The following is a 27,831-nucleotide window of genomic DNA, read 5'->3' as shown; positions in this document are numbered from 1 at the left end:
GCTGTAAGACCAACGATTGTACCGAGTTTAACATACTTCCAGCGCGTTGACACGTCTACGCGACCTAGTTGAACCCCTTTGGTGCTGCATGTACCTTTATTCATGACGCTATTCCGAGGATGGTGTTTCTTACCTGCGTATTGATAGGATTGAAGGAGAATAGTTCCATACAAAAATGTTTGTAACAAAACCATACTGATGATTATTTTCTGTCAAATTTTAATTGTCTACTTCTGTTTTTCAGTTGTGCAGTCGATAGACGTTATCAGCTAATTTGAAGCCAGAAAAGGCGTATTTTCTGTCAGTATGAACGTATGATCATGAATGCAGATGAAATGTGACCTTTTTCCTGCTCACTGACGACAACAACAACAACAACAACAACAACAACAACAACAACAACAACAACAACAACAACCACTCTAACATGTTGCTCACGATGTCAAAAACGTGGCTACAAACAACAATACGACGATTTAATCTCAAACACGTCCTCCTGTTCGGCGCCATTTTCTACATGCTCGGCCTCTTCCTCTTCCTCCTGCCGCACGCAGAGCGCCGTGGCAACGACCTTGACCTTGACCCTAATCTTCAAGGTCAAGAACTGAAAGATCGTCTGGAGCGAGTCGCTCGTGCTCTAGCCAAGAACTTGACTGTGCTGCGTCGACTGGAGACATCTCTGTTGAACAGTGAGATTGCTGAGGCTAGACGGGGAGAGGTGGTGGATATGGTGATTAACAGTTTCGGGAAGAAGGACAACCAGACGAAATTCGTTCACCCTTGGGAAAATCCAGAATCACCGGGTAAGTAAGATTTTGCGTTTAGTTGTTGCAATTGATGCTGCTGCTGTTGTTGTTGTTGTTGTTGTTGTTGTAGTTGTTGTTGTTGTTGTTGTTGTTGTAGTATTCGGACACTGCTTAGGTGCATTTTACGCCTCTGAGGTCTTGAACCTTGTCGTTAAAGCCGCACCAGCTATAAACAAGCATAAATATCAAACTTTGTTTACTCGACAGTGCCAAGAAATAGTCCATACAGTTTCCACTACGAAAACAAACAACAAATGTCCATACAACGAGTGAATGGGTAATGAGAAAATGGCTCAAAACTTTAGTAAGTTCGTTCCATAGTTGTAAATGAGCCGTGCTTTGTATGACCTTGGCATTGCGTTAACCTTGACATTGCGTTAACCTTGACACTAAGCTGGCTTTTGTGCTTTCGTCTCGGCAACCGCACGACTCAGCAAGTCCTGTCTAAATCTCTGCTTACGAGTTATTAAATAATTCATATCAGTAAAGGCACGGTCACACCTTATAAAGGGGTATCAGCACATTTATGGACGCAGAGAGCCGGGCTCCAGAATATCCTCATACTAAATTCATATTTTGTGTTTTCATAGCGAAGTACAGGCGAATAAAACGAAAAAAAGACTGACAGCAGGACGCGTGAGTGGGAAGAATGTAGGATCATAAAAAAATGTAGCTCTATTAAAAGCTAAGTAAGCTTAATCTTGGTTATGAGCAAACAATAATATCAGCGTGAATCAACACGACACGTTTGTCTTGCTGAGCTTCAGTATCCGGGATACGGTTGTAATCTCATTTGCATATGCGGGAGCCCTTCGCTGACCCCGACATGAACAGCTTTGTACGACTGCATAGTAATTTTCTTTTGAATCGACGCTAAAAGGGAAATTATCTGAAGAAAACCGATCCAAGATTCCAAAATATTTGTCAGACATGAAAACGGCGAGAAATTCCGATTGATAACACTGTCTTCATGCGACTGAAGCAAGAATACATGACGGCATTAGAACTGTCTATGTCTGTCAGTGAATGTGTCATTGTGTGTTGGTGTGTGTGTGTGTGTGTGCGTGTGTGTGTGTGTGTGTGTGTGTGTGTGTGAGCGCGCGCATGCGCCTTTGTTCCAGTGTCTAAGTATATCTATGTGTGTCATTGTAAAATACGTCGATATGACACTAAATGGCAAACATAGAAGTTCAGCTGTAAACGAAAAAGCTATGAGAAACGGCGATTTGGGAAAAGGCGAACTGGGACCCTGATAACGGCGAGGACATTCCGATTAATTTCACTTTCTCACGCAGAAAAAGCACTGAAGAATGTGGGGCATAAGATACAACAACAACAACAACAACAACAACAACAACAACAACAACAATTAAACGCTGCAAGCAATTTCGCCCCTCCCTCCTCCGCCCGTACACATCTTCCTCTATCTAGTTCTGGATAATGGTAAAATCGACAACATGAGGAAAGTACAGATAGCAATTCCTAATATGAACCATTATTGATGTCATCTTTTTTCTGTATTACACAGATAGCGCTCTAAATGCGGAATAACAAGCAATTTTCTTTCTTTTCTTTATTTGGTGTTTAACGTCGTTTTCAACCACGAAGGTTATATCGCGACGGGGAAAAGGGGGAGATGGGATAGAGCCACTTGTCAATTGTTTCTTGTTCACAAAAGCACTAATCAAAAATTTGCTCCAGGGGCTTGCAACGTAGTACAATATATTACCTTACTGGGAGAATGCAAGTTTCCAGTACAAAGGACTTACCATTTCTTACATACTGCTTGACTAAAATCTTTACAAAAATTGACTATATTCTATACAAGAAACACTTAACAAGGGTAAAAGGAGAAACAGAATCCGTTAGTCGCCTCTTACGACATGCTGGGGAGCATCGGGTAAATTCTTCCCCCTAACCCGCGGGGGGGTAACAAGCAATTTAAATCCTCTAAAATTAAGTCGCGCGTTCATTTCCATGGCAACGCTTTTTTTCTATCAGATGCCAGGAGATTGGTGCCGCATAAATCTCATTAATTTTAATCTTGTAACGTTGCACATGTTGAATTCATTTTGAGCGCTTATTTTCCGGTTTCTCGGATCATGGATGTCATCTTGTTCTTTCTGTATAACCCAGGCTACGGCAAGGTGATCCCTCTTGCATGCAAGATTCATCGAAATTGTTGTGATAAGTTCATTATTTGTACCATATGTTTTTAAACGTTTCAGTGGCCTATATTTCTTTTTTTCTCTTTTTTATTTATATTTAGTCAAGTTTTGACTAAATATTTTAACATCGAGGGGGAATCGAAACGAGGGTATGGTGTATGTGCGTGCGTGTGTGTGTGTGTGTGTGTGTAGAGCGATTCAGACTAAACTACTGGACCGATCTTTATGAAATTTGACATGAGAGTTCCTGGGTATGAAATCCCCGAACGTTTTTTTCATTTTTTTGATAAATGTCTTTGATGACGTCATATCCGGCTTTTCGTGAAAGTTGAGGCGGCACTGTCACGCCCTCATTTTTCAACCAAATTGGTTGAAATTTTGGTCAAGTAATCTTCGACGAAGCCCGGGGTTCGGTATTGCATTTCAGCTTGGTGGCTTAAAAATTAATTAATGACTTTGGTCATTAAAAATCGGAAAATTGTAAAAAAAAATAAAAATTTATAAAACGATCCAAATTTACGTTTATCTTATTCTCCATCATTTGCTGATTCCAAAAACATATAAATATGTTATATTCGGATTAAAAACAAGCTCTGAAAATTAAATATATAAAAATTATTATCAAAATTAAATTGTCCAAATCAATTTAAAAACACTTTCATCTTATTCCTTGTCGGTTCCTGATTCCAAAAACATATAGATATGATATGTTTGGATTAAAAACACGCTCAGAAAGTTAAAACAAAGAGAGGTACAGAAAAGCGTGCTATCCTTCTTAGCGCAACTACTACCCCGCTCTTCTTGTCAATTTCACTGCCTATGCCGTGAGCGGTGGACTACGAGTATACGGTCTTGCTGCGTTGCATTGCGTTCAGTTTCATTCTGTGAGTTCGACAGCTACTTGACTAAATATTGTATTTTCGCCTTACGCGACTTGTTTCAGGCTACGGTGGCCGTGGTCACATAGTGGACAAAGCCAAGCTGACGCCACCAGAACGTCAACGGTACGACCAGGGCTACAAGAGGTTCCACGCCAACGAGTACGTCAGCAACCTCATCCCCATCCACAGAAAGATACAGCATGTGCTGGAACCAGAGTGAGTCATCCTCTTACAGGCACAATTAATCCTTCCCGTGTAACCGACTCGGGCTCACCGTCTCAGATCTGGACAGGCGTGTGCAGGAGATAAGACCATCGCTCCACTTGAGCATGTACCAAAAATCAACAACCTTTGCGCTTTCTAAGGAGAGTGGAGGGGGGGGGGGGGGTCATCATGAAATATAATACATTCTAGAGAAATTAATTCATAAACAAATCCTATTCTGCCAAAAAAAACCAGTCAGGCTGTTTATTTTGATTCTGAATTTTAGAACGTTAGTAGTAATTATAATACATTTTAGAGAAATTAATTCATTGAAGGAAAAATCTTATTCTGCACAAAACACAGTCAGGCTGTTTATTTTGATTCTGAATTTTGGAACGTTGGCAGTCTATTTGTTTTTGTATTTTAAGTTATACGAGTGTCCTGGTGTTGCAGATGCACAGCGAAGCAGTACGATGTGGAGAAGCTGCCCACAGCGGGCGTGGTGGTGGTGTTCCACAACGAGGCGTGGAGCGTGCTGCTGAGAACGGTCCACAGCGTGCTGGGCGCCTCTCCTAAGAACATCCTCACCGAGGTCATCCTCGTCGATGATGCCTCAGACATGGGTATGTGACACACGTGGGAAGATAATCGTTTTGAAATTATTTTCTCTCTGAAGTTTATCTATTTTGTGTTTGTTTGTTTGTTTGCTTAACGCCCAGCCGACCACGAAGGGCCATATTAGGGCGGTGTTGCTTTGACATATATAACGTGCGCCACACACAAGACAGAAGTCGCAGCACATGCTTCATGTCTCACCCAGTCACATTATTCTGACACCGGACCAACCAGTCCTAGCACTAACCCCATAATGCCAGACGCCAGGCGGAGCAGCCACTAGATTGCCAATTTTAAAGTCTTAGGTATGACCCGGCCGGGGTTCGAACCCACGACCTCCCGATCACGGGGCGGACGCCTTACCACTAGGCCAACCGTGCCGGTTAACCAGAATAATTGTGTACACGGAAAGGACTGTGTTTTGAACAACATGCCCTTATTTGACATTTTCAGAACACCTGGGCCAGCAGCTGGCTGACTACGTGACTCAGGTTCCCAAGGTCAAGTTGATACGCCTCACTGAACGCTCCGGTCTGATGCAGGCACGCATGGCTGGCTTTCGTCACGTGACGGGTCACGTGGCTGCCTTTCTGGACTCGCATTGCGAAGTGCCTAAAGGTAAACTGTGCTTCAAATATATACGTGACATGCCTATCACTCATTTCCAACTGCTAAATCTTCTATTGTTCGCTGTTTGGCCAGACTCTCATGACTGTATGATACATGCCAATCACTCAGTTTCGTCTTCTAAATCTTCTGTTGTTTACTTTTTGGCCAGACTCTTGAGAACTCTGAGAAATACGATGTATTCTCTTTTTGTTCAAACGTGAAAATGTTCTTCTGTAGGGAGTTTATCAAGTATTCCCATCTTCGTCTACGCTTACAACGTTTTTCTGTGGGATTTAATCAAGTCAGTGTTTCCATTCAGCTGTTGTTTACGTTGAAAAAAATCTCCTGTGGGATTTATTTTACAGGCAATTCTATTGTCATCTATGTTGAAAATTGTTTTGTGTATGACATTTGTTTTTACAAACATTGTCATTGTCCTCTACGTTGAAAATGCTCTTCTATGGGATTTCATTGAAGTCAGAGTGTTCATTGTTGTCTACGTTGAAAACGTCTTCTGGGCCGAGATATCATCAAGATTTTCATCTTCGTTTACGCTGAAAATATTTTTGTTTTTGTTTTTTTGGTTCCACTTGACTGCCTTATGACGGGTATACCTGTCATGCGCTTGTGCAGCCGCAGCGCCTTAGGACGGGTAAACCCGTCTTCTCCGTTCCGGGATTTTCCAGAAATGCTACGTCACTGCTGACACACAAATAGCAACCAATGGCTTGGAAGGATACCTCGTTCTCATGAATAAACATAAATGGTGACGCGGTTTTGCGTCTGAAGGCTATTTTCGGCCTTGGCGACAGGGTAGAAAAATCAGGGTAGAAATCTCGACTCGTCAAAATGGCTAACGGTGACAGTCGACCGGGCCCTAGTAGGGAAAAACAAAGCCCGACTGACGCTACAGGCGGTGCAAATGATTATGGATACTGACAGGGGAAGGGGGAGATCTTCTTTTGGTCGATTCGTTGGAAACAGGTAGATGATAGTGATCATAATCCTTTCTTGGAGCAAGCAAAACAGCCACCTGTGTTTGATCCACAGGCACCGGAAGATGCGCCGGACTGATTTTTCAAAAGTTTATATTTAAACATCATTATAAGCCAAACTAATTATTATTTCCATGATTAGACACTAAAAACAGATTCTTGGTTCAATTTCCCTCAAAAATAACATAAGTTTTACTTACCTACCTACTGCCAGTTTGGAGCTAGAATTTTTTGTGAATTATTACACCCCCCGAACTCCAATATTCCCTGGCAGTCAGGAATGCACATACGCAAGTTTTGATTGGCAGCGAAAGAGTTTTAAACATAAGTTTATTTTAACAAAGGTTACAATCATGACATGTATACAAAGTTCACAGAAACAGCAACAAGCTAAAGTAGTTTAGAAGCTTATAGTGGTGTTCCTGCATGACAGTACAACATAAGGCGTTAACCGGCGGCTGAACAATTTGTCTCAATAAACCAAATCTTTTAATAACGTAATAAACGTTGTATAATGATTATAAAGAAAGACAGTAGAAGGAAGGAAGGAGGGAAAGAAGATGAATAAAAGAAGAGGGTTGGTTAGGAGATGTGCAGAAGTTAAAGTTGTTGTCCGGCTTGTAGAGCATTTTTTCTGGTTTGCCCAAAGCGGCCTGAACGTTCAATGAACGAGTGTACGGTGGAAAAAAAAGAATACTGTCTGTCTCCGTTTAAAAGGTGGGGGAGGTCAATTGTGTGATTAGGGAGGGTATGTATAGTTTCTTGACGTGCTTCGCGATAATTTGGACAATCGAATATGAAGTGTTTTACGGATTCGGACGGGAATCCGCAGTCACAAGATGCATCTGTAGCAACGTGACGTCTCACTAGATCGTTATTAAGATCACTTATATATAACCTGAGCTTACAGTGAATTATTTGTGACATGCGATCTCCAGAATAAAAATAACACGGCGGACTTAAATCGTTTTTTGACAAAAAGTGCTTAAATTCACTTAGGGAGTCACTAAGTTTTATATAGTCTGGTAAAGAATTCCAGAGTTGTGTAGTAGATGGGAGAAATGAGTTTCTGTATAATTCAGTTTTAAACGATGGAACTTTCCTGTCTAGAGGTCTGCGCCGGTGATATGGGTTGTTAGTTGATATCAATGGTGGCAATATCGCAAATAAGTAGTTTGGCACCTTGCGGTGAACGATCTTGTGAAATAATATCAATTTATGACGTTTACGCCTCTCTAGTAATGAAATAAAGCCTGACTCATCGTACAATTTTTGATGGCTTGTGCCGCGGACTGCTCCAACAATGGTTCGAATTGCATCTAAGTGAATACTTTCGAGCTCGGTGGCTAACTCCTTAGGGCAGTTATCCCAGAGAACATCAGCATAATCAAAATGTGGCAATATGAAGGATTTGTACATTATTTCTAAAGCTTTTCTGCCCAGTCTATATTTATAAGATCGTAAGCAAGCTACTAGTGTACGGCATTTTGCTATAACAGATTTAATATGTAACTCCCACTTACCGTTATTCTGAATAATAATACCAAGATGTTTATGACTTTCAGTTTCTTGTAAAATTGTGCCACCGAAGTTTAAAGGGATGTAATCTGGATTTCTTTTCCTGCTTATATTCAGAAGTTTTGTTTTACTTTGATTAAATTTAACTTTCCACTGGTCGATTTTATCAAGATCTGAGTAAAAATATCTGTTCGAATCTGAGAATTTTCCAGGCTCAAATACGTACTTGTATCGTCGGCAAACGATAATAATGGATTCAACGTTATCAACTATGTCGTTAATGTAAACAAGAACAAGTCGCGTAAGGCGAAAATACAACATTTAGTCAAGTAGCTGTCGAACTCACAGAATGAAACTGAACGCAATGCCATTTTTCAGCAAGACCGTATACTCGTAGCATCGTCAGTCCACCGCTCATGGCAAAGGCAGTGAAATTGACAAGAAGAGCGGGGTAGTAGTTGCGCTAAGAAAGATAGCACGCTTTTCTGTACCTCTCTTTGTTTTAACTTTCTGAGCGTGTTTTTAATCCAAACATATCATATCGATATGTTTTTGGAATCAGGAACCGACAAGGAATAAGATGAAAGTGTTTTTAAATTGATTTCGACAATTTAATTTTGATAATAATTTTTATATATTTAATTTTCAGAGCTTGTTGTTAATCCAAATATAACATATTTATATGTTTTTAGAATCAGCAAATGATGGAGAATAAGATGAACGTAAATTTGGATCGTTTTATAATTTTTTTATTTTTTTTACAATTTTCAGATTTTTAATGACCAAAGTCATTAATTAATTTTTAAGCCACCACGCTGAAATGCAATACCGAAGTCCGGGCTTCGTCGAACATTACTTGACCAAAATTTCAACCAATTTGGTTGAAAAATGAGGGCGTGACAGTGCCGCCTCAACTTTCACGAAAAGCCGGATATGACGTCATCAAAGACATTTATCAAAAAAATGAAAAAAACGTCTGGGGATTTCAAACTCAGGAACTCTCATGTAAAATTTCATAAAGATTGGTCCAGTAGTTTAGTCTGAATCGCTCTACACACACATACAGACAGACACACACACACACACACACACACACATACACCACAACCCTCGTCTCGATTCCCCCCTCTATGTTAAAACATTTAGTCAAAACTTGACTTAATGTAAAAAGGAGAGGTCCTAGAATAGAGCCTTGTGGAACGCCTGTTTGCACAGGTAAGTAGCTAGACATACTTCCTTTAAGCACCACTGCTTGTGTTCGATCAGTTAAATAATTTTTCAACCAATTAAACATCTGACCTCGAATCCCTAGTGCAAATAACTTTCTGAGGAGACCTTTGTGCCAGACTCTGTCAAACGCATTGGAAATGTCGAAAAAGATTGCCTGGACAGTAATGCTGTCGTCGAGTGACTTGCAAAAGTCGTTATAAAGGCATGTTAACTGGTACACAGTGGAGTCACCGGGAATAAAACCAGACTGGGAAGGTGTAATTATGTTATTCGATACAAAATAATCAAACACATGTTTCTGAACACATTTTTCAAGAACTTTACCTACGCAGCTTAAGAGTGAGATGGGACGATAATTTGAACAGTCTCCTTTATCCCCCTTTTTAAATATCGGTGTTATATGTGCTGTTTTCCATATGCTTGGAAATACACCCTCATTTAATGATCTAGTAAATAAAATAGATAGAGGTTCTGCTATTATAGGTAAACTTGCAATAAGAATCTTATTATGAATTTTATCAGGCCCGACAGCTTTAGATGTATCAAGACTTTCTATTACACTTTTCACTTCTTCGGAAGTCACGACCATATCGTCGATAAAAAAACTCAGCATTGTCTATATCGGGAACATTATCGTCTGTGTCGTTTATTTCTGATTGTTTAACAAAAGACATATTAAATAATTCAGCCTTTTCCTGGTCTTCAAAATAGGTTTTACAATCGACTGTTAGTGGCGGGATTTCGTTTTGGTCAGAGCCTTTCTTTGCCATAAACCTGTTAACTAACTTCCACCACTGCTTCTGACCAAATTTCTTTGGATCAGATACGGACCGGTCAAGTTCCTCTAAATATTGTTTCTTTCGCGTTCGAATAGCATCTGTGTATTGGTTCCTTATCTTACGAAAGAGTTCCCAAGCTTGTGGTGTGTCTACATGCACAGCAATAGTATGAATAAATCTTTTACGGTCTTTTAATTTCAAAATATATGATGTAATCCAGGGTGTGTCTCCCTCCCGAATGGTGACTTCCTTGACAGGCAAGCAGGTTTTCACGATCGAATACAACTGCTCCGAAAAAAGAGAAGCTGCGGTATGAATATCTTCTAAAGTCACTATGTTTGACCAATCAATTTTCTGTAACTCAACTATTAACTTTTGACCGTCTAATTTGTTATAATCTAAAATCGTTCTTTTTGAGTGTGATCTTTTCTTCAAATGATGCTTTAAATAAACGACTGGTACGGAGTGATCACTACAAATGGGAGGAATAACTTCTACTTTATCGACAATGTCAGTGCTTGGAGTAATAATCAGGTCGATACAGGTGGACGTATCTTCAGTTATCCGTGTGGGACATGTAACTAGTTGCTTTAAGCTATTCAGATACAAAATGTCTGTGAGTTGCTTTGGTGGGTTGTCATTAAAATCGGAATTAAAATCACCAAGAATTATGAATTTGTGTGGGGTGGCCATAACTTGTTTAATAGAAGAATCGATCAGTTGCCAGTAAGCAACAGGGGCACTAGGAGGCCGGTAAAACGAGCCTATCAATATAGTTTCTTGATTCAATTTGGTTTCGATCCATGTGGCTTCAAGGTTAGGAATCAAAAGATCTGTTCTCTCTTTACAGCATAAGTAATCTTTAACATATATAGCCACACCACCGTGTGCTCCGTCTGGTCTGTCTCTTCGCACAAGTGGATGGAAACCATTAATATTAAATTGGTCTTGCATCTTACCATCAGGTAACCAAGTCTCAGATAAAGTTACTATGTCAAAATCTCTAATTTCACTTTCCACAATATCAAGTTTGTTCCTCAGACTTCTGGTGTTTAAGTGTGCTACAATAAGTTCACCATTTTCTAACAGAGAAACTGGTCCCGGATTCGGATTAATGTCCCCATATTTATACCCGGCGACTCGACGATCTGTCAACTTGTCTCCATATATAATGACTTGTGTTCAAACTACGACAACGGTTTAACAACACAGGCAGTATTTTTTGATGTGTCAAAAGCTTTTGATAAAGTTTGGCACAAAGGCCAGTCGATTGGTGTTCGAGGCCGACTATTGTCATCGCTTCGTAGCTATTTAACAAACCGTGTTCATCAGTTGTTGTTAAAGGTGCCAAGTCAGAGTTAAAAGGTTTACAAGCAGGCGTTCCTCAGGGTTCAGTGTTAGGCCCCTTGTTATTTTTGATTTATATAAATGATATTGAGTCTGTTATCAAATTGTTTGCTGGTGATACTAGTTTGTCACTGGTATTAAATGACCCGATACGACGTGCCGAAATTTCTTAATTCAGACCTTGATAAAATTAGTACTTGGGCAGCACGTTGGAAAATTACATTTAATGAAACCAAAACCAAACTGCTGAATATAAAACGTGATTTAAACCAAAATGACCCTCTATTTTTTTATGGAAATCTCCTGGAAGACATACCAGAACACAAGCATCTTGGCATTTTTTTGCAAAACGATTGTAAATGGGACGCTCAAATTAGAAATATTGTGAAAAAGACCACTTTGTTGATTAACTGTTTAAGATATTATAAGTATAAGTTATGCAGAAATAGTTTGGAAATAATGTATAAATCTATTATTCTGCCACATTTTGATTACGCTGATGTGTTATGGGACAATTGTACCGAAGCCTTGTCAAAAACACTTGAAAAATTACACCTTGAAGCATTACGTGTTATAATTGGCGGTGTGCGGGGAACAAGCCATGATAAGATTTACAAAGAAAATGGTTTTTGTAGTTTAAAGGAACGCCGAAAACGACATAAATTAATTTTATTTCACAAAATGGTTCATGGTAAATGTCCACAATATTTAATTAACCTCTTGCCACCACTAGTCTCTTCACTAAATCCCTACCACAGAAGACGACCATTCAAAAGATTCGTACCAGCACATAGGACAGACATATTCCGAACATCCTTCATTCCATTCTCCACAGTTTTATGGAATAATTTGCCTGATGTATGTTGTTTGTTTGCTTAACGCCCAGCCGACTACGAAGGGCCATATCAGGGCGGTGCTGCTTTGACATAATTATAACGTGCGCCACACACAAGACAGAAGTCGCAGCACAGGCTTCATGTCTCAACCAGTCACATTATTCTGACACCGGACCAACCAGTCCTAGCAATAACCCCATAATGCGAGACGCCAGGCGGAGCAGCCACTAGATTGCCAATTTTAAAGTCTTAGGTATAACCCGGCCGGGGTTCGAACCCACGACCTCCCGATCACGGGGCGGACGCCTTACCACTAGGCCAACCGTGCCGGTTTTGCCTGATGTGATTAAAACAACAAATTCAATAAGCGAGTTTAAGCATTATTTACAAAGTCCTGATCATAGTGTACCAGCTTATTATTATTTTGGAAAACGACAGACAGAAGTTCAGCACTGCAGAATGCGTTTAAATATTAGAAACCTTTATTCAGACTTGTGTAAACGCCATCTAAAAGATAACGCACAGTGTGTTTGCGGTGATCCAAATGAAACAGCCGAACATTATTTATTAAACTGCACTTTGTATGCAGATGCTCGTCTGACAACAATCAATTCGTTGCCTGTTCACTTCAGACGCGTGGAAATATTATTAAAAGGTAGCGAGCAATATTCTGTTCGTAATAACATATTGATATTTGAGTCTGTCCAATCGTTTATTGTTAAATCTGGTCGACTGATTTGATGGATGTGTTCACGCATTGATAGTGTATATATGTGTGTGGGCAGGCGTATGTGTACCTCCACACTGCCTCTCTCTGTGTTATCGTATTTGATTACATAAGCAGCGTATAAGTAATGATTATTATCGTTTGTCTCGTATTTTATATATGTTAAAGAATTACTGCCTTCCATAAAAAATTGTTACATTTACTTGTATTTACATGTTGCATGTCTTAGACTTGATGCTCTCTTCCTATGCGCTTTCGTCCTAGTCTCTCCTTGTGGTTGTTAGTACTTTCTTCCCCCTCCTCCTCCCCCTCCCCCTCCCTTTTATTTTTTTCTCTTCTGTAGATTCTTTTGTTCCTATTTGGCTCCCCATCCCCATTCTTTCAATTTGTTCTTCTGGTTTATTGTTGTTATGTCCACCATTACGCCGGAATGTGTGTAAATTAGTATTGTTCTGGTCACGTGATATAAGCATTTGCTTGAGTGCGTGTCCTAGCTGTGTGTTTCGAACTGTTCATGCGAAGAAATTCTGAATAAAATTTTGTTTAAACCAATGTCCCCACATAACATCAATTTCAAGACTAAAAAAACTAATATTACTAAAAAAACACAGCGTACTTATAGGAATCGAGCGCACTTCACGGTTGCTAATATTTACTGAATCCTTTTCAGAGTTATTTTGTCGCGATTCGTCGGGACTGTAACTATAGTCGAAGTGTAAAGACCATAATACAATAGCTAAATTCACACCATTGCTTCTTCTAACAACTATGGCTATTGCTATACAAGCATCAAGAACATTATAAAATAATACTTTCTGTGAGAGAGTTGCCGCCTTGGAACAGAAACCACCGACTCTAGCCCTGGAAGTTAGAAAATCAACAGGCATTTAGGTAATGGCATCTCTGAAGTACATGCTTAAAATCCAGGGCCGAAACGGTGGTACTCTACCCCACGCCGAACAACGGGGAAAGTGGCTGCACAAGAGACAGGGGCTTGCTCTCACATAGCCTCTGGGGAAACAGAGCATGACTTTATACAGAACACAAGTAAGAAGGAAAGTTTGCATTGACTGCTTGGAGAGGAGGAAAGAATAAAGAATAAATGTGTTTTCAAGACAAAGTAAAGTAAATGGATACGATGGTGATAGAATTATCGGGTAAATGAATAGGTCACACGGATGGCTGCGAAGACATTCTACGTCAAATACGCAATATTGCATGTGTTATACAACAGAGTTGAAAATATTTTTGTGTGTGATTTGATGTCACGAGCATGTCCATTGTCATCTACGTTAAATAAATGTTCTTCCATGAGATTTCGTTAAGTCAAAGTTCTCATTGTTGTCTACGCTGAAACGTCTTCTGGGCCGGGATATCATCAAGCTTTCCCATTGTTGTCCAGGGTGGCTGGAACCATTGCTGAGCCGAATTCAGGAGGACGACAAGGTGATAGCCGTCCCGGCGACTGACCGCATCAACAGTGACACCTTCCAGTACCAGCCGTCCAACGCCGCTGACCAGAACAGAGGTGGCTTTGACCTTGACCTCTACTTCATGTGGATTCCACAGTCCGCGCAGGACAACGAGCGAAGAGGAAGCGAATTCGAACCTATGAGGTGAGAGGGTTGATGATCGTGTTGCAGTGATGGCGGTAAAGGCACACAATAAAAATAAACAAAAATGGTAAATCCAAAAACAAAGAGACTGCCAACGTTCCAAAATTCAGAATCAAAAAACAAGAAAGGTAGGTTGTTGGAACGTTTGTTATTGACAAAACAATACATTCACTAATAATAAACAATACAATAATGGCAAGTTACCATAGCACGTTTAATTTTTGACAACACATTCACAAGTACATCGACCCAGTGGTCTTTATAGTAAACAGACAAACAACTGATTATAGGAGATGAGTGACACTTATCTGATAATGTTAAAGGCACAGTCTCACTTTAATATCTCAGATCTGGCCAGGTTCTTATGTGGGAAACACATTCCAAAGTTCAACACCCTGGGTGCTCTTATGTGGGAAACACATTCCAAAGTTCAACACCCTGGGTGCTCTTATGGGCAGAGTGTTCTGTTCTGGTTTATACTGCAAAAAATATACCGATAAGAAACCATGAACCGGTCAAACCCACGATTCTTTTTGCATTTGACACGTTTGTTTTGTGCGTTTTGTGTCAAAAAAATCTAATGCTGTGCTACTACACCTTAGTTTGTCTGGTTGTACTATACATTTAGTTTCACAGGTTTTACAGGTTGACAGGTGTGTGTGTGTGTGGTGTGTGTGTGTGGTGTGTGTGTGTGTGTGTGTGTGTGTGTGTGTGAGTATGTGTGCCTGCGTGCGTGCGTGCGTGTATATGTGTGTGTGTGTGTGTGTGTGTGTGTGTGTGTGTGTGTGTGTGTGTGTGCGTGCGTGCGTGCATGCGTGCGCGTGCTTGCATTCGTATGTGTGCCTACGTGCGTGCATGTTTCCATGTGTGTGTGTTTGTTACAGGAGCCCCACGCACCTAGGCTGTTGTTTCGCCGTAGCCAAGACCACTTTCCTGAGACTCGGCATGTACGACCCGGGCCTCAAGATATGGGGGTGTGAAAACATGGAGCTCTCCTTCAAGGTAAGGGGCTCCGCTCACATATGTAACTTCAGCAGGACCGACGACGCACTGCAGTTTATCCCAGCCCGCTACACGTTGTATGAAAGGAAAACAGGCCACGTACTCGTCATAATCTCTATCGCGGCATAAATCATAGGCAGTGCGTCGTCTGTGCCGCTGAAACTGCGTAGGTATATTCTGCCCATAAACTGACGTTACTCAGTTCTAGATTTTCCGATTTGTTTTCCTGAGTGGTTTAACGACACCAACCTTCTTTCCCTTCAGACCATCTTGTAAATCATCACAGATCCGGCCAGGCTTCTACCTTGAACAGAGCATTCTTCCACTTCGACACATACCAAAACACAACAGCATGGGGTTCTTTTTCCCTCTAAATGTTAGGTATGCATGAAATTTGCCATAACCCGAGAATTATTATTTTGGAGATTTGAAATCCATAGTGTAAAACAAAAAGTTTTTAAAAAAGTTTTTCAACTGAATGAGTTCATATGTATGTGGAACAGCCTGCATAAACATTTTTTTTCGTGTATTTTTGTTTTGTTTTCATGTACCCTCATGGGGTTTCTTGAAATACAAATGTGCCTTGCCTTGCCTTGTCACTGGCACGCATGTGAACCTGAGAATATATCCTGCAGTTGTGACGATTACACATGGCAGAAGTAGATTCTATAGTCTCACTGTGGCGGTTGTTGCAGGCGTGGATGTGTGGCGGCAGCGTGGAGATCATCCCGTGTTCCCACGTGGACCATATGTTCCGCTGCACGGCGTCCTGTAGACATAATAATACATTCTATCTCACTACTGCAAAACATTCTATCTCACTGTGACGGTGGTTGCAGGCGTGGATGTGTGGCGGCAGCGTGGAGATCATCCTGTGTTCCCACGTGGGCCATATGTTCCGCTGCACGGCGTCCTGTAGACATAATAATACATTCTATCTCACTACTGCAAAACATTCTATCTCACTGTGACGGTGGTTGCAGGCGTGGATGTGTGGCGGCAGCGTGGAGATCATCCCGTGTTCCCACGTGGGCCACATGTTCCGCTACACGGCGCCCTACAGCTGGGGGCCGGACAAGGACGTGCTGACCAAGAACTGTCTGCGTGTGGCCAGTGTCTGGATGGACGAGTACCAGCTCTTCTACCACGACAGGCTCTTCTACAAGCATGTGAGGATGAACAATTTGACCGGGGACATATGCCCCTAATGGTTTATCCGTGAGGGCGTTAAAAAAAACATTTATCATCAACAATTTGAGAATAGACATAGACAAAGAGAACTTTTTTCATTTTTATTTCATTCAATTTGAGAAAAGACATAGACAGAGAGAACTTTTTTTCATTTTTATTTCATTCAATTTGAGAATAGACATTGACAGAGAGAACTTTTTTCATGTTTATTTCATTCAATTTGAGAATAGACATTGACAGAGAGAACTTTTTTCATTTTTATTTCATTCAATTTGAGAATAAACATTGACAGAGAAAACTTTTTTTATTTTTATTTCATTCAATTTGAGAATAGACATTGACAGAGAAAACTTTTTTTTAATTCTTATTTCGTTTTTATTTTTTTCGACTTTATTGTCCCATCGCTGAGAAATTCGGATCGCATCCTCCAAGTGGAAAGCTAACAGCAACTGAGTCATGCTACCCAGGCGTGTGCAAGTTTAGGTGTAATCATGCAGCAGCCTGTACGTTCTCAATCAATCAATATGAGGCTTATATCGCGCGTATTCCGTGGGTACAGTTTTAAGCGCAGGGATTTTTTAAAAAATTTTTTATATTCTTTATGCGATTTATTTATGCCGTGTGAGATGGAATTTTTTTTACACAATACATCTTTCTTTCTTTCTTTCTTTGGTGTTTAACGTCGTTTTCAACCACGCAGGTTATATCGCGACGGGACACAATACATCACGCATTCACATCGGCCAGCAGATCGCAGCCATTTCGGCGCATATCCTACTTTTCACGGCCTATTATTCCAAGTCACACGGGTATTTTGGTGGACATTTTTATCTATGCCAATACAATTTTGCCAGGAAAGACCCTTTTGTCAATCGTGGGATCTTTAACGTGCACACCCCAATGTAGTGTACACGAAGGGACCTCGGTTTTTCGTCTCATCCGAAAGACTAGCACTTGAACCCACCACCTAGGTTAGGAAAGGGGGGAGAAAATTGCTAACGCCCTGACCCAGGGTCGAACTCGCAACCTCTCGCTTCCGAACGCAAGTGCGTTACCACTCGGCCACCCAGTCCACGTTCTTGTAGAGGTCTACAATGAATGTTCACAAAACCTTACGATTCAGTTCTCGGTTCACGTACATTGCAAATTTAACACCACTATCTTTTCGCCTATTGACAGGAAGAGATGGACTTTGGCGATGTATCGGACAGAGTCCAGCTAAGGAAGGAGCTGGGGTGCAAGTCCTTCAAGTGGTACATGGACACCGTCTACCCGGAAATCTATCTGCCTCTGGGCTGTAAAGCCACAGGACAGGTCAGTTCTCGATTCCTTCTCAAAGCCTGTCCCCCATCGACCCCAAAGTCGACTTGGCGAAGTATTTTTATCGAAAATTCTGTGCCAAAGCGTCGTGCAGCGACCTTCGTGAGGTAGACTTCGCTAAGTCGACTTCGCTCAATTAATATCAGCCTTATAGTCCAAGCAAATAAGAGAACAACGTTGAAGTGACAATGACTAGGTTTAAAATGTCCCTTATCAGAAAGTTCAACCTCAGTCCTTTGATGTTTATTAAACACATTTTCATATAAAGTTGGCGCTTCATATGGAAAAGTGGCTTTGAAATTGACCCTAATCCTTCTTTGGGCTCTGTAAATGTCGTTTGGGGCTATGGTTGTAAAACGGTATCTACTGGTCACCCCAATGTATAAACTGAAAACTCTTTCTGCACCAGAACACGCAGAAAGGATTGTATCTGCCTGATGTCTGATGCTTTTCAAAATCCCCAACCACTAACACCTTCAAAACGGACATTAACTGACACTGTTGTTTTTCCCTATATAATCCTTACTATTTTTCCGAGACGTCGTCGTGTTGTGTATTTAGCTTGCCACAACCTCATACATGGTCCTAAAAGTTAAAGTTGAAGAAAATACTAAAGATAAATGAACAAGCTGACGCAGTGTCATTCGCACCGTGAATCCCCCCATGGGAACATACTAAAGTCTGGTTCCAAATAGGCTTAATTTCCTTCTATTTCTTTGTATTTCTGCCTCGTAGGGGTAGGGGTGTTCAAACCAAAGGCACCTTTAAACCAAAATTCAAATCACACATCTTACAATACTAAGACACTCAGCAGTGAAAGGGTGTCTGCTGGTAAAAAATTCCAAACAATCCTAAAAGTACTTCACTACTAAACGTGCTTTTAAAAAGAGCCGTTATTTTTCCCTCTATAATCAGTATTGTGTTTTCTGCGAATATGTAGTCTATTTAGATGGTTGTCATGTGCACATGAGTTGCTAAAGCGTTTTCAGTTGGGCATATGTCGAAAAGCAAAGAATTAGCCCTTTGAAAACCATCAGAACTGTCACACAAAAATAACATTTACCTATCTCACCAACTGACCAAACATAGGGCTTTTCCTTATGTATTATGTATTGTCGTGTTTTTTGTAGCATACTTGTGAAAACAGCCACCACTGTTGTAAATGATACTTTAAAGAGCATTATTTCATTTTTACAGTTGAAGGACAACCTGGACTGCCGTATATTACAGCTGTTTTACAATCAGCCAAAATTTTCTTAACAAACGTATGTTAAGAACAACTCCCATAGTGAAATTGAAGGAAAACAAAGTGAAAATCTCCCTGCCATAGAGGAGCTAAAGAATCAACAATAAACGACTGCATGGATAGCTTGATGCACGAATGCATTGCGGACATGTTTGTCTCCAACCAAGAGAAAGTTCCAAAAAATCCCTTTTGTGCTTCTTATTATACAGTGACGTCAAAGACAGCCTTTTCTGCTGTTCATACATTCAGGGGTTATGGTTACACTAAACGACGTAGTTGTAGCCATACTGCCATCCAGATTTATTTTTTCCTTGCGAGCAGTCACAGGGTGTTTGTGCTGTCTGCCAACCGTCAGACGACCCCGCCCAAGTCTGTTAAGGGACCGTTTGACCGTTATAGAACGCGTCTTTTTGATTTTTTAGCACATTTGGAAACGGTTGATTTTTATCCCTACCATTGTTTCCAAACATTATATAGGAATGTTTTGTGAACAACGGATAATAGCCGCTACTCGCATGTGTAGCAAAAGTGAGCGTACATACTCACCCTGGTCGTCCAGCCGTTGTCCGTTGCCCGTCTTCATCTGTCTGTACAAATCATTACCTTTGGATTTTTCTCGAACGCTATGAAGTGAAGAAACACCAAATGTTGCAAAATGTTGTATGACCCCAAGAGCTCAAAAAAGATACTTGAGAACCTTGACCTTACCTTAAGGTCAAGGTCACAGGGAGAATTAATGTGGTTTAAAAACTGCAAAATTTCACATTGTGCCAGTTTTCTGGAAAACAAATTAAAAACAGCGGGCTTAGTTTTTGTATGGTATACAAGAAAAAGAAAGCCTTATCTTCTGATACCATTTTGGTTGACCTCGCTTCAATGTCAAGGTCACAGGAGTCCTTCAAAGTTGAATGGTATACATGTTTTGAAGTGACCTTGACCCTGAACTATGAAAAAAATCTTTCAAACTTCATAATTGTGTGGGGCACATGTTATATACTGATATTGAGCCACATTTAGTCACATATCATCAAGGTCAAGGTCACTTTGCCCCTTATGAAATGTGACTGAAACGGGCAATTGAATCACTAAAAGTGACAATGTCTCTTTGTAGAAAGTGCCAATAAGTATGTTTATGCTTCCTATGTCTTGAATTGATAGCCTTGTGATGTGTGACCTTTGATGATCTTGACCTTGGCCAAAGGTCATGTGTAATTTGGTAGGAAAAATCTGTAAACCAGTTCTAATAGTGTACAATGTCCTTGCCAGCTTCAGTTGTTAGACCTTCACCTTCAAGGTCACCTGAAGGTCAAGGTCACTTTAAGACAAAGGTCAAGCATGAGAGTCGCATGGGCTTTGCTTTGTTAAGATTTTTTACCAAGACACATGGATTTCTTTACCCGGCTTGGTCACATTTTTCATAGGGGTCAATGTGACCTTGACCCTAACGATATGTGACCAGATGTGGCTCACTATGAAATTCTAACAAACGCCCCACTCAGTGTTTAAGTTTGTAAGAGATATCGTCCATAGTAAAGTTAAAGGGGCAAGCTCACATCAAAATATGTCTACAATTCAACTTTGAAGGGCTCCTCTGACCTTGACATTGAAGCGAGGTCAACCAAAATGGTATCAGAAGATAAGGCTTTCTTTTTCTTGTATACCATACAAAACTAAGCCCGCTGTTTTTAATTTTTTTTCCAGAAAACTGGCACAATGTGAAATGTTGCAGTTTTTAGACCACATTAATTCTCCCTGTGACCTTGACCTTATGGTAAGGTCAAGGTTCTCAAGTATCTTTTTTGAGCTCTTGGGGTCATACAACATTTTGCAACATTTGGTGTTTCTTCACTTCATAGCGTTGGAGAAATATCCAAAGGTAATGTTCAGTACAGACAGATAAAGACGGGCAACGGACAACGGCTGGACGACCAGGGTGAGTATGTACGCTCACTTTTGCTACACATGCGAGTAGCGGCTATTATCCGTTGTTCACAAAACATTCCTATATAATGTTTGGAAACAATGGTAGGGATAAAAATCAACCGTTTCCAACTGTGCCAAAAAATCAAAAAGACGCGTTCTATAACGGTCAAACGGTCCCTTAACAGACTTGGGCGGGGTCATCTAACGGTTGGCAGACAGCACAAACACCATGTGACTGCTCGCAAGGAAAAAATAAATCTGGATGGCAGTATGGCTACAACTACGTCGTTTAGTGTAACCATAACCCCTGAATGTATGAACAGCAGAAAAGGCTGTCTTTGACGTCACTGTATAATAAGAAGCACAAAAGGGATTTTTTGAACTTTCTCTTGGTTGGAGACAAACATGTCCGCAATGCATTCGTGCATCAAGCTATCCATGCAGTCGTTTATTGTTGATTCTTTAGCTCCTCTATGGCAGGGAGATTTTCACTTTGTTTTCCTTCAATTTCACTATGGGAGTTGTTCTTAACATACATTTGTTAAGAAAATTTTGGCTGATTGTAAAACAGCTGTAATATACGGCAGTCCAGGTTGTCCTTCAACTGTAAAAATGAAATAATGCTCTTTAAAGTATCATTTACAACAGTGGTGGCTGTTTTCACAAGTATGCTACAAAAAACACGACAATACATAATACATAAGGAAAAGCCCTATGTTTGGTCAGTTGGTGAGATAGGTAAATGTTATTTTTGTGTGACAGTTCTGATGGTTTTCAAAGGGCTAATTCTTTGCTTTTCGACATATGCCCAACTGAAAACGCTTTAGCAACTCATGTGCACATGACAACCATCTAAATAGACTACATATTCGCAGAAAACACAATACTGATTATAGAGGGAAAAATAACGGCTCTTTTTAAAAGCACGTTTAGTAGTGAAGTACTTTTAGGATTGTTTGGAATTTTTTACCAGCAGACACCCTTTCACTGCTGAGTGTCTTAGTATTGTAAGATGTGTGATTTGAATTTTGGTTTAAAGGTGCCTTTGGTTTGAACACCCCTACCCCTACGAGGCAGAAATACAAAGAAATAGAAGGAAATTGAGCCTATTTGGAACCAGACTTTAGTATGTTCCCATGGGGGGATTCACGGTGCGAATGACACTGCGTCAGCTTGTTCATTTATCTTTAGTATTTTCTTCAACTTTAACTTTTAGGACCATGTATGAGGTTGTGGCAAGCTAAATACACAACACGACGACGTCTCGGAAAAATAGTAAGGATTATATAGGGAAAAACAACAGTGTCAGTTAATGTCCGTTTTGAAGGTGTTAGTGGTTGGGGATTTTGAAAAGCATCAGACATCAGGCAGATACAATCCTTTCTGCGTGTTCTGGTGCAGAAAGAGTTTTCAGTTTATACATTGGGGTGACCAGTAGATACCGTTTTACAACCATAGCCCCAAACGACATTTACAGAGCCCAAAGAAGGATTAGGGTCAATTTCAAAGCCACTTTTCCATATGAAGCGCCAACTTTATATGAAAATGTGTTTAATAAACATCAAAGGACTGAGGTTGAACTTTCTGATAAGAGACATTTTAAACCTAGTCATTCACTTCAACGTTCCCTTCACTAAAGTGGCTAAGATGCCTGGACTATTAACTGTGTCATCAGTTTTTAGACTCCCTCTCTGGTCAGATTTTGGGGTACCACATGGCAGAAGTAGATTCTATCTCACTGTGATGGTTGTTGCAGGCGTGGATGTGTGCCGGCAGCGTGGAGATCATCCCGTGTTCCCACGTGGGCCACATGTTCCGCTGTTTAGTGGAACCCTTATCCTAAAACTTCCCTACTATGAAGACCTTTCTTTTGGAGACTTGGCTGTTCATAAACTCTGTCAGTTTACCCCTGTTTTGAGACTCCCTCCTTTTCAAGAGCTGATTTTCATTCGGAAGTCTTCAATGGAAGGTTCCACTGTTCTGAAATTCACGTGTGCACGTATGCTGTCCATTTTCACGTGCAGATCCAGAACTACGCTGTTCCAGGTCGCTGTGTTCAGACAGCCATCCACTGGCCCAACTATAACAAGCATGTTTTCGCCGAGGCTTGTAATACCAGGGTCTTGATTCAGGTTAGTTTTGGTTGAACTCATTTGATATTTATGAAATGCAAATATACCATCGAATCATATTCTAATTGATTTCTGTCACCTTCATGATCGTCATGATTCCCGCCATGGTCAGCTCCTTCATGGTACCATTGGTCACCAAATCATCATCATGGTCGTCGTCGTTGTCTTCGTGATCATCATCAGCATCGCCATCATCATGGCAACCACCACCACCACCACCATCATCATCATCATCATCATCATCATCATCATCATCATCATCATCATCATCATCATCATTAACATCATCATCGTCATCATCAACATCATCATCATCTGGTCTGGGTGGCCGAGTGGTAACGCACTTGCGCTCGGAAGCGAGAGGTTGCGTGTTCAGGCCTGGGTCAGGCCGCAATTTTCTCCCCCCTTTCCTAACCTAGGTGGTGGGTTCAAGTGCTAGTCTTTAGGATGAGACGAAAAACCGAGGTCCCTTCGTGTACACTACATTGGGGTGTGCACGTTAAAGATCCCACGATTGACAAAAGGGTCTTTCCTGGCAAAATTGTATAGGCATAGATAAAAATGTCCATCAAATACCCGTGGGACTTGGAATAAAGTAAAAAAATTCCATCTCACACGGCATTAAGTCTCAGGAAACATGAATACACGCATGCAGGAAAAAAAAAATATGGGTAGCGCCGTATGTATGGCAGCTCGCTTTCCCCGGGGAGAAAGCAGCCCGAATTTCCATCAGGGTAACCTCACTGGACTGTAAATCTTATCCAATCCAATCCAATCCAATCATCATCATCATCATCAACAGCAGCATCATCGTCATCATCAACATCATCAACAGCATCATCATCATCAACATCATCATCGTCATCATCATCATCATCATCATCACCACCACCACTGAGTCATCATCATCATCGTCGTCGTCGTCGTCATGATCTGTATCAACGGTGTCTTGAACATCTTTGTACGTAATTTAATATGGTAACATTACAATGAATAAATCAGTAGTGACTCTGTAGTTCACGAAAGACCTACATTAGCTCATGTAAAACCACGTGTCAAGAGATTACTCTTTTAAACATTTGTGTTCTTGTTGTTGCTCTTTATCACTGATTTGTCTTGCAGCATTTTACCCTGACGAAGGAACATCAGATCCGACGAGACGAGGGCTGCCTGAACCCAGGTGGTGACGACAGACTGATTGTTCGAACCTGTGCTGACATTGATGATGAGCGGGGCTGGCAATATACACAGGTATGGGTTAGGCTACTACTGTGCTTACGGCGGCCATTTAAAACAACAGAAAATCACATGACTGTATCCCTCTCTGTGTCTCTTGTTGTCTCTCTATCTGTCTCTTTTCTCTCTCTCTCTCTCTCTCTCTCTCTCTCTCTGTCTCTGTCTCTCCGGCACACACACACACACACACACACACACACACACACGCACGCACGCACGCACGCAGACAATATATTATGTTTAGTGGCTTAATTGTTGATAGACCAGCTTTTTTGTTGGTCCGAGGAGGGCATATCGTCTTCTGTTTCATCTTTATCGACCAAAGCCGAAGGCCGCGGTTGATACACATGAAACAGAAGGCGATATGCTCCCCGATGAACAGTACCTGCTATTCAGACTTCGTCGTGTAACAGACGTTTTCTTCCACACGAGATTACGTTGATTGTCTAACAAAGCCGTCAGGCTGAGTTAGACATCCGCCAACTAATCGAGTGTGGAAGAAAACTCCGAGTGTCACACGACCAAATCTGAACAGCATTTATGTCTCACAGCTTCCACCGAGGAGAGAACAGATACGTTTTGAGTACTCACGCTTTGACAGGCTTACCACACCAGTCATGACTGTAGAAAGATCCACTTTTTTAACAGAAGTGACCGAACAACTTTGAATGACGTCTTGGTATGTGTGAATGACGTAACAGTCACCGTCACAGTCTGTATCTTTTGAAGCATCGCATTCTTTATGACGTCTTTTCGTGTCTGCATGCGCGAAATGTTTGTTCTTTTCGGTATGTTTGTCTTCTCTGTACACAACTCTGTCCTTCTAAATAAGTTCAGACTCGCATGCATCCTGAGCGAGCCACTTTCCAAGGGCCGCTAAATTCGCGTATGGAAACAGTCTAGTCGTCAAGGATGCCGTTTGCAGTATTCTCAGCGTTGAAGAATTTGTTCAGAGAAGAAACGCCGATAAGAGCGGGAATAATGACAGCCATAATATGTGCATTTTGGGGCTTTTGGATGGACGATTGCGAGTTTGATTCTGTTCTTGTCATACTCGGAAACGTGTAACATACAATCTTGCACACGTTTGCTTCAGTGGCGGCAAAGAAGGAAAGCGTGAATACTAGTCTACATGGCTTGCTGTGTCGTACCAGATTTACACGAGTTGTTTTTACATTTAGTCAAGTTTTGACTAAATGTTTTAACGTAGAGGGGGAATCGAGACGAGGGTCGTGGTGTATGTGCGTGCGTGCGTGTGTGTGTGTGTGTGTGTGTGTGTGTGTGTGTGTGTGTGTGTGTGTGTCTGTCTGTGTGTGTGTGTAGAGCGATTCAGACTAAACTACTGGACCGATCTTTATGAAATTTGACATGAGAGTTCCTGGGTATGAAATCCCCAGACGTTTTTTTCATTTTTTTGATAAATGTCTTTGATGACGTCATATCCGGCTTTTCGTGAAAGTTGAGGCGGCACTGTCACGCCCTCATTTTTCAACCAAATTGGTTGAAATTTTGGTCAAGTAATGTTCGACGAAGCCCGGACTTCGGTATTGCATTTTCAGCTTGGTGGCTTAAAAATTAATTAATGACTTTGGTCATTAAAAATCTGAAAATTGTAAAAAAAATATTTTTTTTATAAAACGATCCAAATTCACGTTCATCTTATTCTCCATCATTTGCTGATTCCAAAAACATACAAATATTTTATATTTGGATTAAAAACAAGCTCTGAAAATTAAATATATAAAAATTATTATCAAAATTAAATTTTCGAAATCAATTTAAAAACACTTTCATCTTATTCCTTGTCGGCTCCTGATTCCAAAAACATATAGATATGATATGTTTGGATTAAAAACACGCTCAGAAAGTTAAAACGAAGAGAGGTACAGAAGAGCGTGCTATCCTTCTCAGCGCAACTACTCCCCCGCTCTTCTTGTCAATTTCACTGCCTTTACCGTGAGCGGTGGACTGACGATGCTACGAGTATACGGTCTTGCTGCGTTGCATTGCGTTCAGTTTCATTCTGTGAGTTCGACAGCTACTTGACTAAATGTTGTATTTTCGCCTTACGCGACTTGTTTAAAATATTGAACTGCGAGCGAAAGCGAGCTGTTCACTATTTGAAAAAGCAACGAGTGTAAATCTGGTACGACACAGCAAGCCATGTAGTATTCTGTTTATCCTACACACTGTACTTACGTGTATTTTACTAACAATGTCCTGCTGTCGAGGCAGCTAAATTGGAGACGGTTGTTTTAGAACCTCGATCTCTTCTAATGCCTCGTGCAATATATTACGTCAAAGCAAAGAAACGTCACTCTGAAAGTGTGGCGTGACGTGTTAGTTCTAAAAATTCATCGAGGGTAATTAGCGAGCGCAATTTTTTTTCTTCTATAATGACGTTTGTCTCGGTGACCTTGGCATCATAAGCAGTGGAAAAACAGGTCCCTGGCAGACTTGCTTGACATGACCTCATTTACATGATATACATACGTGTGATTTGAACGATTATTATCTCACGAGTGTCTCTCTCAGGTATGTAGGATAAATACATTTTTTGTTACCCAGCTGGTTATGAATGAAAACTCGGGGAAAATGATGACAAATCTCTTTACTTTTTGTTACTCGTCTAGAATTTCCAGAAAATGAATCTCTGATGAGAGGACCCCCCCCCCAAATAAATAACACACGCTGTAGTCCCTTTGTTTATTGTCTTGACCAAAATATACCTGTCATGGAAGGACACCTGCAACGTAGGGACACTTGTCTGGTCCCAAGTATATCCTTTCATTGCAGGTACATGTACCACTATTCCAGTCACTCGATAAACATGTTTCAATATGCAGATGGACAGGTGTTTTTAGAATGACTTCAAGCGAATAGAACAAACGCATCTTTTTTTGTTTGTTTTTGTTTTGCACAGCCCACATTTTCACCCAATCTAATTTGTTGATTTTTCTCGCCATTTGCAGAAAGGTGAATTACTGCATATGGAGAGTAACAAGTGTCTCCATCTGGCGACGGATGACAGAACACTGGTTGTCATTCACTGTGATGGCGATGACAGGCAGAAATGGCAATGGACCCGCCGGTCACTCTCATTGCAGACATGAATAGCACACGTGTGTGTGTGTGTGCATTTTTGTGGATATTTTGGTCATGTTTGTATGCCTCCGATCTTTTAATTTGAGATATACACATTTGCATGTGTACGTGTGTACATGTGTGTGTGAATGCATGCATTTGTGAATATTTTGGTCGTGCATTTACAAAATCATGAATGTGTGCCAGAGATCTTTAAATCTAGGATATATGCATGTTTACATTTGAACTAATGTCTGCACTTTTCTACTCATGTTGTGGAGCATGAATGCTTCTATAGTTTGAGCATGTGTATGCTAGCGTGCATGCGCGCGCGTGTGTGTGTGTGTGAGAGAGAGTGATTAATTA

The 27,831-nt window shown here is 40.8% G+C and overlaps 1 protein-coding gene across 1 annotated transcript; it reads left to right on the top strand.

Moving 5' to 3' along the window:
• The first annotated feature begins 271 nt into the window (after positions 1-271).
• Positions 272-27,806, top strand: LOC138982918 (polypeptide N-acetylgalactosaminyltransferase 5-like). Its single transcript, XM_070356315.1, has 11 exons — positions 272-803; positions 3,918-4,071; positions 4,513-4,682; positions 5,128-5,292; positions 14,118-14,331; positions 15,216-15,333; positions 16,317-16,502; positions 17,704-17,838; positions 23,038-23,145; positions 24,268-24,396; positions 27,354-27,806. The coding sequence occupies exons 1-11, from the start codon at positions 428-430 to the stop codon at positions 27,492-27,494; spliced, it is 1,896 nt and encodes a 631-aa protein (XP_070212416.1). The 5' UTR covers positions 272-427; the 3' UTR covers positions 27,495-27,806.
• Positions 27,807-27,831: the final 25 nt, after the last annotated feature.

This window comes from Littorina saxatilis, linkage group LG12 (genome assembly GCF_037325665.1).
Source record: "Littorina saxatilis isolate snail1 linkage group LG12, US_GU_Lsax_2.0, whole genome shotgun sequence".
Lineage (NCBI taxonomy): Eukaryota > Metazoa > Mollusca > Gastropoda > Littorinimorpha > Littorinidae > Littorina > Littorina saxatilis.
This window is presented reverse-complemented; position numbering and strand designations above follow the sequence as displayed.

Bases quoted from the DNA above. Each gene is read 5' to 3' on its own strand.
- LOC138982918 (XM_070356315.1), top strand. From the start codon at position 428: ATGTTGCTCACGATGTCAAAAACGTGGCTACAAACAACAATACGACGA. The intron at 15,334-16,316 runs GTAAGGGGCTCC...CGGTGGTTGCAG, and splicing joins ACATGGAGCTCTCCTTCAAG to GCGTGGATGTGTGGCGGCAG. The intron at 24,397-27,353 runs GTATGGGTTAGG...CGCCATTTGCAG, and splicing joins GGGGCTGGCAATATACACAG to AAAGGTGAATTACTGCATAT.